This window comes from Pangasianodon hypophthalmus, chromosome 2 (assembly GCF_027358585.1).
Source record: "Pangasianodon hypophthalmus isolate fPanHyp1 chromosome 2, fPanHyp1.pri, whole genome shotgun sequence".
NCBI lineage: Eukaryota > Metazoa > Chordata > Actinopteri > Siluriformes > Pangasiidae > Pangasianodon > Pangasianodon hypophthalmus.
Window position 1 is genome coordinate 26,681,191 of NC_069711.1, and position 12,110 is coordinate 26,693,300.

Genomic DNA, 12,110 nt, shown 5'->3' on the forward strand with positions numbered 1-12,110 from the left:
TAAGAAAGTCTTGATTCATTTTCTATAACAGCAACTCTGACAGTAGTAATACATTATTGTTTCTACAGTAAGAGCTAATTCACAGGGATTTGTGTAGCAGATGCATCACATAATCTAAGCCTAATAATAAACAAACAAAGTTAATTAACAAATAAAATGTCTAAATGTTGTTATGGTTTTCTCTGAGGTCACATTTATTTAACATTCATGGAATTAGATCCCAGTGTCAGTACTTACGTCAGTCAGGGGTAAAGCTGTAAGTTTAAGTTTTCCGCTGCAGAAAAGTCTTCAGAATGGAAGGTGTTATGTTTGTAGTATCTTGGTAACTTGATAAACTGCATTATTAATTTCAAAAGACAGAAAAAACTAAGGCTGATGAGGGAATTCCTGTTTATAGCTAAAAAAAAACCTAACCGAATAACCTAACTTATAAACTTTGGGGTGGTAACGGTACCCCTGTTTCACATCTGGCTGCATCACGCCACCCTGTCATTGATTATTTTACTATCACACCTCGAGGTTGTGTTATATTCCTTATTTGTGGGGTGTTCCCTGTATGCAGTGGTTAGTACCTACCAAAAGTTGTCCAAGGAAGGACAACCAGTGAACCAGCGACAGGGTCATGGGCGCCCAAGGCTCACTGATGCGCGGGGGGAGTGAAGGTTAGCCTGTCTGGTCCAATCCCACAGAAAAGCTACTGTAGTACAAATTGCTGAAAATGTTAATGCTGGCTATGATAGAAAGGTGTCAGAACACACAGTGCATCGCAGCTTGCTGTGTATGGGGCTACGTAGCCGCAGACCAGTCAGCGTGCCCATGCTAACTCCTCTCCACCACCCCAAACACCTACAATGGACACGTGAGCATCAGAATTGGACCATGGAGCAATGGAAGAAGGTGGCCTGGTCTGATGAATCACGTTTTCTTTTACATTATGTGGACAGCCGAGTGCGTGTGCATCGCTTACCTGGGGAAGAGATGGCACCAGGATGCACTATGGGAAGAAGGCAAGCTGGCGGAGCCTGTGTGAAGCTCTGGGCAATGTTCTGCTGGGAAATCTTGGATCCTGTCATTCATATGGATGTTACTTTGACACGTACCACCTACCTAAACATTGTTGATTTGGCCTCCAAATTCCCCAGATCTCGATCCGATCGAGCATCTGTAGGGTGTGCCGGACAAACAAGTCCGATCCATGGAGGCCTCACCTCGCAAATTACAGGACTGAAAGGATCTGCTGCTAACATTTTGGTGCCAGATACCACAGCACACCTTCAGAGGTCTTGTGGAGTCCATGTCTTAATGGTCAGAGCTGTTTTGGTGGCACAAGGGGGAACTACACAACATTAGACCCAAAGGGGACCCACACAACATTAACGTTATTGCTGATTGGTGTATAAAATGCCATTATAGGGTTCTGGGTATCAGTTGACACTAGATACTGATCAAGACAGACATCCTCTTAGAAACAAGCAAACTCTCTGTAAGCTTCTTGTACTATTTGCACTATTGTCACTAGGTTCACTTTAAACAGAACTGTGTACTGGTCGGCGCTGCACTGGGACTTACTATGCTCATTGCCTGTCCCAGTAGTCACTGTACTGTACTGTACTGTTTGTACTGTTTTGCACTGTCTTGTGCTGTCTGCACATGTTGGCACTTGTGCACTTTATTGCATAATTTATGTAGTCTCTAGTAGTTCTGTGTTGTTCTGTGTTTCTTATGTAGCACCTTGGTCCTGGAGAAACGTTGTTTCGTTTCACTATGTACTTGTATATGGCTGAAATGACAATAAACTCCACTTGACTTGACTTGACTTGACTTCTGTTGCCAATTTGCCAAATCTACATCTATGTCTGGATTTCCGTAAAGCTGCATTGTGGCAATGTCTGTTGTTAAAAGTGCTATATAAATAAAATTTAATTGCAGTCCTTTGCTGCGCTTTAAGGTGGCATAAAATGCCTCAGTGGATCAGAAATCATGGCACATCTGATTTGATACCAGTCCAGTGTTTCAAGCTTTCCAGACGATATTAGCTCCATAGAACCATAAGAGGGTAAATGGAAATGGGTAAGTGTGGTAAAGTAGTATGGGTCCTGCATCATCACCTATCTACACAGAGGAAAGAAAGAAAAATCAAATTTCTTTCAGTCATCCATTAATTATCCTTATCAGGGTTGTGATGGATCCGGAGTCTATTCTGGAAACAATGGCTGTGAGGTGGGAAAACACCCTGGGACACAAATTATATTGTTGTTATAACTGTGTTTGTTAAATCCGTCCATTACCCGACATTCTATCTGTAATAATAATATATTATATTACTGTTACCCTCTGTTACTCTTACTGGTACTGTTATTGGTTTTGCTCTGGATGTGATGAAGTGAGTTATGGGCTTTACCAGTTTGTTTCATCTATCAGACTGGTATTTGTGCAGCACAATGAGCACCGTGATGAGATTAAGGACATGTTTAATCACTGAAAACCTGTGAATGGTCTGAGCACTGGATTGGATTAACGTATAAAAAGCATCTTCTAAAAGCAAGCTCACAAGTTACTATTCAGCTGTCACAAATCAGACCTGCTTCCAGGCTAGCTGGATATGTGCCTGCTGCTTTGCCGTTCTCATTGACAATGGTAAATATGTGGTTGGTTTATTTGGTTTTTTTCATCTTGAAGCATATGATTTAACTGCTATGAACTATTTAGTAGCTACAGTGAAGTTAATAGGAAATGGTATGTGGTTATAAGAGTCAGGATTGTACGTAGAGACCCACTGGCTAGTTTTTCGGAAGTTTCCGTTTTTTTGATATATGATTTGTTTATTTATTTGCTTATTTATTTACATTTCTCTTATTTCTCTCTTCTTACTTGTTGATGGTTGTAATGTTGGTGGTCTGTTTGCGGGAGCAACTTCCAACTCTTCAAAAGTGAATCATACTTGGGCAATAAAACAGATTCTGGGTCTGATTTTTTTTTAGCGGGATTCTGCTGTAGTTCATTCACTGAGGGTTACTTGGGTACATTTTGTTTTTTTAGGGTGGATTTTCAACTGGTCCCGATTCAGCATGTTCTTTTTTTCTATTTTTTTGGCAGGCTGAGGCGAGACTGGCGGCCAAGCGGGCGGCCCGGGCAGAAGCTCGAGAGATCCGCTTAAAGGAACTGGAGAGACAGCAGAAAGAGGTGAGGCTGTCGTGGTCAATTACACTAAAATAAAAACACTATTACTGTTACTACTACTGCTACTCATAATAATAATAATCACAATAATAATAATGTATATAGCATTTTTTTCAGTGAAGTCCAATGAAGTGTCACAAGGAAAGGGCACAAGTAAAACTACAAGCAACTCGAAACAGATGTATTACTACACTAAGAAACAAACCAATGGGTAGCTTCCAGTGAAGAGTTTGTGTCTAGATTAGCATCATTCCTGCTGAGAGTCTCAGACAAAAGGGTTTCTCCAGGGTTCCTGGCATCCTAACGGGTACTATTTGAAGCCTTCACTGATAGGACACTTATTTGTAGGATTCCACATAATTAGAAGCATTTTCTCAGAGCGACAAACTGAAGATATGTAAACCTTTTTTCCCCTCTTATAGAGCATGTGCTGTTTGAAGTAGAACATACAGTTATAACTAGATGTGTGCAACCCTGTTATATTCTTTACAAACAGCCTCAGGATTACAGGAACATTCTCCGAACTGAAGCATGTACCATGTACAGTCACGCCAGGTTTAAAGCCCATTAAAAGGTCCCAAAGTAGATTAGTAGGTCGTGGTGCTTGGGAGAGCGAGTGTGAACTTTCCCCGGTTAGCATTACAGTCTTGTGAATAAGGGGCTCTGTGTACGCAGGGTCGTTTTTCAGGGTTTCAGGTTTTTGTCGAAGGGTAGATTTCGTCACTGGGATCAGTGTATGTGCAGCACCTGGTGTGATTTTGCTAAGGTAAGTAGAAGAATGACTCAACACTGTACTTTATATCTCCTCTGTAGGTCTGTTGGAAGAGAAAGATCAATCACAATCATTAAGATGATTTTACTTTGGCTTAATTTGGAAAATTTAGAGTTAATTAAACTTGATTTTTGGCACAGTTAGACATACAGCTGGTACTGATATTAGATGAGAGGCTAATATCTATTAGCAAACAACAGCTTGACAATGAAACTGTTAGGGTTGAGTAATGCATTATATCACAAGCTCTCATCAATGGCATAATAAGAATGATGTGGGGGAAACTATTATACACATGCTTGCAATTAAAGGCAGATATAGAGCTACATTCATGGTTCCTTTGAATTTTTAATGTGTTTCAAGTTTGTAATGCTCTACCGGCTTCATGCCGTGTTTATTGTGAATAACAATCACAGTAAACAGATTAGTTGTAACTTTTTCATTCAAACTAAAAAATGTTAAACTTACGGTTCTGACGTCTGTCCTTGTGTGTAATGTGGACTTTGATTGGACAACACGACAGTGATGTAGTCAAAAACGGAAAAGTTTTTCTCTCGCGTTTTCAAAAAGTTCCACGTATACAGGACAACGTTTTCAAAACGATTCGCGTTTACGCATATCCGCGATAACGGCCAAAAACGCTGTATTACGTATGCCAGGCCAGTAGTTGGCGCTGTCACCTTGTTAGTTGGTTGTAATATTGGTGAAGTAAATCCACACTTTGCTGAAGAAGCGTTAGCAAACTCTTGAGCAGCAACAACGCTACCATGTACTCCGCCATTGTTGTGTATGTTTGTTCGCGCTTGCCTTTACAATAGACACGTACTGCGCATGTCTACATACCTAACACGTACTACGCACGCGCATGACGTCACTGTTTTCAAAGATTCTCGTTTTGGGTGTTTACATGGAGACGATTATGGCGGCGTTTTCAAAAACTTGCACTTGGAAACCCGTTTTCAAAAATATGCGTTTTCAGTCCCCAGAACGCCGTTGTCATGTAAACAAACAGGCAAAACGCATAAAAAGTTTTCCGTTTTAGGCTGAAAACGTTGTCGTGTAAACGGCCCCTTAGTTTCTCCTCCATTTTGGGGAAAATAGGATGGTCGCCTCATTACACATTGTTCGTCTGCAACTGTATTTCACTTGCGCCTGCTCAATCACTGCTAACGGCCTGTTACACATATGCACACAAAATCTAACGGGTGTTTCACTCTGTGTAATCCCCTGACACGCTCTCAGGCTGCATGAATCTATAGTCTGGAATAGAAAGAAATCAGCCCCAGCCTTGCTACTCAATGCCATTCTGTGTATTGTTTTTATGACAATTGGTGGTGCTGTTGCACATGGTTCTACAAAAATCTAAAATACTCTGCCTTTTGTTAACAGCAAATAATCCGATATAGATGTCTGATATCACTTTATTTATGAAAGACATGAAAGGCTTAGCCCTGCTAGCTCATTTATACCAGGTGCCCCTGCGTACGTATGAGGCACGTACGGTGTTTAGTTGTTTGTTCCAGCGGAGAGACTTCCTTTCCAAGCTTTAAACCGGACAAAAGCTAATAGGTTTACAACAGGAACAAAACCCTGCCAATGGCTTATTCTTAAGGGCTAAAGCTAATACAATTACACGACTGTTATTTTCCACTGACTCTGTGTTGCTTTTGGCCATGTACTAATACACATCACCTTCTTTTTCTCTCTGCATGACCGTTTCTGCTTCTGCATCCTGGCCTTACTTTTAGATTTATCAAACTCAAAGGGTAAGTTCTGTTCTCCGGCTCACTTTCTCTTCTCTTCCTCTTACACATTTACCAGTTAATCCAACATCAGTGTGTGTGCTTGATGCCTGAAAAATTGTGGGTTGGAAAGATATGTTATTGAGGACATAAAAGGAAATATTATTAGAAATGAAAGAAAGTTAGCTTATGCAGTATTGCATACATGATGAATACTTGGAGGAAAGAGCATTAAACAAACTTGAATTTGTTTGTATGATAATTCCGCGCCAATGGTACTTCATCTTTCACCATCTTCTTTCATATTCTTTTCCGATTTCTCTTCTCTTCCTGTGTGCAAACAGAAATATTATGGGCTGGACAGCAAATGGGGCCATATTGAGCAGTGGATGGTATGGCATTTAAAAAGCGTCATACAACATCGACTTTAGTTGTAGCAGAAATATCAGATAATAAACACAGCTTCGTCTTCATGAAATGTACTCTGCAATAGATACATAAACAATGCTGCATGATTAGAATATAATTAGATTTATTTTGCTAATGCTGCATGTCTTTAATAATGTGTTTAATATCTTAACTCCCAGAGGAGGAAGTTGAAAACAATATCATATCTTGTTTAACCGAGATGCCGTTAAAAAGCAGCAGTCACATGACTCAGTGTAACAGGTTATAGCTATTATAGCTCTTATCATGCCCTACATCTTATGTATGACAGAGTAAGCTCTTAAGGCATGCCCAGTATGGTTATTGTGTACCATGATTCTTTATGATCTGAAAGTTCTTTCACTTTTGCCCTTTGACTTGCAATTTTGCTGCTGCCTTTTTCTCTTTTCCCCGCTGCACTTGTCAGGAGGACAGCGAGCGGTACTCACGCCATTCACGGAAACACACGTCGGTCTGTACCACCTCCCTTTGGTTTGCTCTGCTTTGCTTGAATCTGCCATTCCAGAGGAAAAATGCAGTAACATCTGGTTTATCTTCTGACAAAGTAACCAAGTTCTGACTTTGATGAAAAAATAAGGTGTAAAAATGTACTCAAAACAACTTTTACAGACGTGAGATAAGGAATTATACATGACAGGGCATGCTGTTATAGGAAAATATGCAGGGTGGTAGCACCACACCAACATATTGTTTATTATTTTTCTATAACAGCATATCCCAACGTGTATTCATTCCTTTTATACCACAGCAATTTACCAATGATTACAATTATCATTTATTAAATAGCAACACATTTTTCTTTTTGTCCATTTATTGTTGCGTTTAATGTTGTAGGACGTCCAAGAAACAAGTTAGTTCCTGTTATTACTTACATTATAGCAGCTATAACCTGTTGTTTCCTCACCAGACTCTATTTGTTTCTCTGTCTTTAAGTTAATAAGACAAAAAAATTGAAGTTTGTCATGTTACAGAGAAATCGAGAATTCAACAGTGTTGTGGTATAACAGCAAATTAGCATATAGCTTTTATTATTATAATATTTTTGTAATTCTCTATGTCTGTTAAATAAACATTGTATAATAAAATAATTAGTAATATTTTTAGCTCAATTTCAGTGTGGTTACTGCAGTTTGCCTTTGTAGGGTGGCAGTTTTCTCCTTTTCCTCTATTTTTAATGATTTGTATGTCTTTCTTTTTTTTTGCACTGCTTCTTATCCTTTTTGTACAAGTCTAAAAATCTGTAACATGACAGACTAGACTTTTTTTTTTTTTTTTTTAAATGTTTGGCCTATGTTTTATAGAACAAACACACCACGTGTATCTCAGGGGAAACAGTATTTTTCAGAAGGTCCCACACTCTACCTCACAGCTCAGTCTGGCTTTGAGCTCCAAAGACTTGAAGCCAAAGACATGAAACCAAGGACGAGAAGCCAAGGACATGAAGCTGTTCAGTGCTTCTTGTTCATGAAGCCAAGGTTCTACATGTTCTATACTAACAAAGCATTATTAATTTATGTTCTTCTCTCCCTTGCTTAGATCTCAGATGACGAGGAGCGGATGTCTGTCGGAAGTCGGGGCAGTTTGAGGGTTAGTATGAGTGAAAAGCACTGCTACCTCTGATATGACAGATTTCACGTTATGATAATACAGGGTGTCTCAGAAGTCTCCATGAATGGGGGACTATGTACGCCAGCAGCATGTCGGTTGTGCCTTCGTCAGTGGATGTTCGTGGATGTCCAACACTTCTCGGTTGGTCCGCAACACTTCCAGTCTTTTTGAATTTGTTAATAAGTTTGGCAGCAGTGTCATGCGTGATGTGCTTGCCATGTTTCATGTTAAAGTCCATCGCAACCTTGCGACAGCTTCCCGATCCAGCCATGAGAATGATTTCAATACGTTCTGCTTTTGATTAAAAAAAAACCTTAAACGCTATCTGAAAAAATAGCTTAACACATTTTGCTAAAAAGTGTTAATTTCACCTATGTATGGAGACTCTTGGGACACCCTGTAGTATATGCGTAATGACATCATCACTTTCGTTTTATGATCATTCCATTGCTTGGATTGGAAAAAGTAGCCCCAATGTAGCACTGAAGTATCGTCTATTTTAAAAAAAAAAAAAAAATCACTTCCAGCAATCCAATCAAACTCACTGCTCAGTGAGGGAGTGTCAGTGCTGAAAGTGCCTCTTATTACACACTTCACATCCTGTAGAACACAGTGAGCCTTACTGAGAGTTGAGTAATGTGCATGTAGTGAGGATTTAATACCCAAATTGCACATATTAGTATTCTGCCCTCAGACGTAACTACAGACTTATGGGCTGCTCCGACAGTTGCAAAGGAGTTTAGCAGTGGCACTGTAACCAAATCTGTCATGCTGTAAATCTACTCAAAAACTGATGCAATGCAATTCAAGGTCAATATTAAATACCTTACATGAATATGACTCTGCATGATATCTGTTCACAAAAAGAACATCAGAGGAGAACACATAGACATTGCTAATCTCCTGGACTGAATTTTAAATGGATAAAATTGTGAATTACACTTGTTATAGTGAGCTAGAAGTATCCATTACCTTCATTTAGATATGAAAGTGATTGATCCATTATAAATTATTAAAAAAAAACATTTTGATTGAAATACAATAAATGACAATATAGTGTGCAGCATAAAGTATAGTAGCTTCACAGAGTAGATATTCATTGACTAAAAAAAAGTTCACACCATTTCTTTTAATCCTACCCTGAAGTTCTCAAATTGAGATACAATACAGGGGTTTTTTAGGGATCTGGAGGCCATTTAGGGCTCAGTGCCACTAAAATATGTGTAACCAAGTTTATCCACACAGAGATTTAGGCTTAACCCCTGCTTAAACTGGACACTTTCTGCTGATGTCCTTCTAGTTCATCGTGCGTAAGAAGGATGTCCTGGATCAAGCGCTATTAGTCAAGTTGCTAACTCTGAATACGGCCCAGTAAGAGGAGGAGGTCACTGTTCTCTTTATAGTAATTATTTCAATTTTTTGCATGTGCACATATGCTTTTGTGCTTCCATTTCTTCTTTATCACTAATATCTTAAAGCTCTCAGTTTGTGTACATAAAGCTCTCAGTTTGTGTAATTCAGCTAATCTGCTTCTGTCTCTCATAATAACTTGCACTCATATTCTTCCTCTCTCTCACATGAGCTCTATATATATTTACAGAAGTGATAGATGGACACAAATTTCTTACTCCAGTAAAACAGCAAATTGTCATTAAAAAAAAAACACCACCACAAAGCACAAACTCCTAAATGTACTTAAAGTATTAATTGTGAAAATATAAATACTAGAACGAGTCATAAAAGATGTGTGTGCTTCAAATCGCATACTGATTTTTGGATACTGGAGTGCGACTATCACTAATGAACCAAGGAACGTCTGCAAACATCTAGTGAACCTAATAAATGACAGGTAATTTCTTAAACGTTAGCTAGCATAATAAAAATGCTGGTGATACAAACTAGCTTGCATGCTAATAGGTAACTGGTGGGTAGCAATAGGTATTATGGCACTATTTAGAAATGTTATGTTTGAATGGTTGTGTTAATCCTTATGTTTGTGTAAGACATTGTACTTGTGTTGTAGGGGTACAAACAGCGAATCAACATAATATGTAGAAAGCTATAACCATACAAATATGTTGGACTCTGTAGAGAGACTATGCTAACTAGATTATACTAACTATAGTGACATGGCTTATATTTAAGTGTGTATAAAGTAGAGATTATCATATAGTGCATAAAAGTAAAAAAAACCTAATTGAAAGAAAAGCTCAAGTACAGATACTTCAGAATAACTACTACTAAGTTAAAAGTATTAACACTCAGAGCTGCTTCCTACCTCTGCCTGTTTATAGCTATGCAAGAGATTTTTTTCTTTTTTACTTTTTTTCTCTGCTTTCGTGTTTCTCATTTGCATATCTTGTCCCACTTGCTTGCCGTAGGGGACTTACTCTGACCTCTGTGGCAGCACCGGCAGCCTGCCTTCATCCAGACTCCACAATGGCCGGGTCTGTGTCTGTCATTGCGTTTTCTGTTCCTTTTGTCGCATGCACATCTGTCGTACACACTCCATTCTTGTTGGTTCCTCCTTTCCTTTCTGTGAGCAGCATGTGTTTTCTCACTCCTTCAATAATTCCATTACATTTTGCTTCCTCAAATTCTCCAAATCATTTTCACCTCAGTTCGGTATATCAGACTACAAACAAATACTAATGCGTATATCCTTAATACTAGTCTTAATTCTGGGATTCTGCTTTATTATACATTATACATTGAACCTTGAAATCTTGAACACACCTTTTTTATTAGTTTCACTGTAGTTGCTGAAAGTTAATAGATGTTAATGAATAATATACCTTAAGATAAAATGATTAATTTGCTGGAAGTTATATATGTGTGTGTACTAAGAGAGGACAAATCATAAATTCATTAGCTAGCCCACTGAGCAAGTAAAAGCTCCAATGCAGTGCCATGTCCCATGTTTTGGTGGCCAAGTACATAACTAGGCTAAAAACTAGTATGTTAATGTAATAAAATTGGTAATAGAATGTAATAACATAACAAGACTAAGGTAAACATTCAAATCTGTCTACCATCTTTATTTTATATTTATATTTAATTATATTTTCCGCCTCTTGATATGTTTATTTGCGAGGTGATGTATTGTGCTGAGTTACGAGTTATTTGACGATTTTTCCGATTCGCCAGTGTTTAAACATACCTGTGTGTTCCTGATTCTGAAAAGAATGGATGCAGAACAGACTAGTAAAACAGTATTAATCAGACTAGTAAAAATCGCTGCACGGTCGAGCAGATCACACTGATGTGTGTAGCGCAGCAGGCATTTGAAGCGAGTAGTTCACTTTATTGTTACAGCATCGAACACCTTGATTAAGTTTAAACATACACACTAAATGAAAACTTGGTGAACGTCAATAGGAAATGAGGTGTATTGTCTTTTTCTGGTTGTTGAACCTCTGCATAAGAAAACTAATAGCCCCGACACTAAATCTGCTTATCCTGCTTTCCTGGGCTTGTGATTTGTCCACCCCTGTACTATAAGCTATTTATCCATGTCTCTTTTTGTTTATCTATCTGTATCCTCCTTAAGCCAAGTCACATGATTTATTTAACAATCCCAGACAGCTCATCACAGTATACAGTCTGATCTTGTTTTTGGATCAGTGTGTTTGCACATGGCCACCAGATACAAAGACTGGTGTGCAGTACCCTGGCCACCTAACCATTTATTTTATAATCCTTGCCTTTTATCCTTGCTTGAGAGTAACTTAGTTGACACAGTATCATTATAAGGGTGAACTGGAAGATGATCTTAGCTTAACACATTTACAAATTAAACCAAAGATCCTTGGATGCTGATGTTATTGCTTCCAGATGCATCATGACGACTGCCTACATTGCTTTAGTCTCCATTAAAATCGAGTGTAATGGACAGCAGTTGCATGTGTTTGTGTGGCTATGGTTTTTAAGGTTATTATATAAAATCTTTCTTTTCCTGTAAATCGTCTAATTCAGTCACTTCTTTTTGGGCGTGTTCACTATTCTACACATCTCTTTTCCTGCTATGTTTTACCCACGTGTTATGCAGGATTTGTTTTGATCTACGTTCTATCACGCCTTTCCTTCTGCTACACTGAGTTGCCTTTTTATCAGGTATACCTACCTTACACCATATAGAGATGTGTTGCAGGCAGTGGCAGCTTGGGCAGAGGACAGAGCTCAACCATATATATCAGCTTTTCAACAAATGTTAATCTTTTGACAGATACAAGCCAATGTTGTGTTCACTTGGTCACCTTTCTAGATGTGCACAATTGTGGGGCAGTTCCATTTCGAATTGTAAGATACGTATACTGTATTGCACCGATCGGGAGAGAAACCTGGCAACCCATCAAACCAAT

At 38.7% G+C, this 12,110-nt stretch overlaps 1 protein-coding gene across 28 annotated transcripts in view; it reads left to right on the forward strand.

Annotated features, from left to right (window-relative positions):
* The window catches only part of lrrfip1b (leucine rich repeat (in FLII) interacting protein 1b), a 52,971-nt gene that overhangs the window by 21,213 nt on the left and 19,648 nt on the right, over positions 1-12,110 (forward strand). For 6 of the 28 annotated variants that reach the window (XM_026933355.3, XM_034313944.2, XM_034313939.2 and 3 more), the window contains exons 2-7: positions 3,097-3,183; positions 5,701-5,718; positions 6,039-6,086; positions 6,548-6,592; positions 7,678-7,728; positions 10,131-10,196. In XM_026933355.3, coding sequence (XP_026789156.3) covers positions 3,097-3,183; positions 5,701-5,718; positions 6,039-6,086; positions 6,548-6,592; positions 7,678-7,728; positions 10,131-10,196 — 315 coding nt within the window. The other 22 variants (XM_026933357.3, XM_053228708.1, XM_034313964.2 and 19 more) reach the window with 18 other exon arrangements.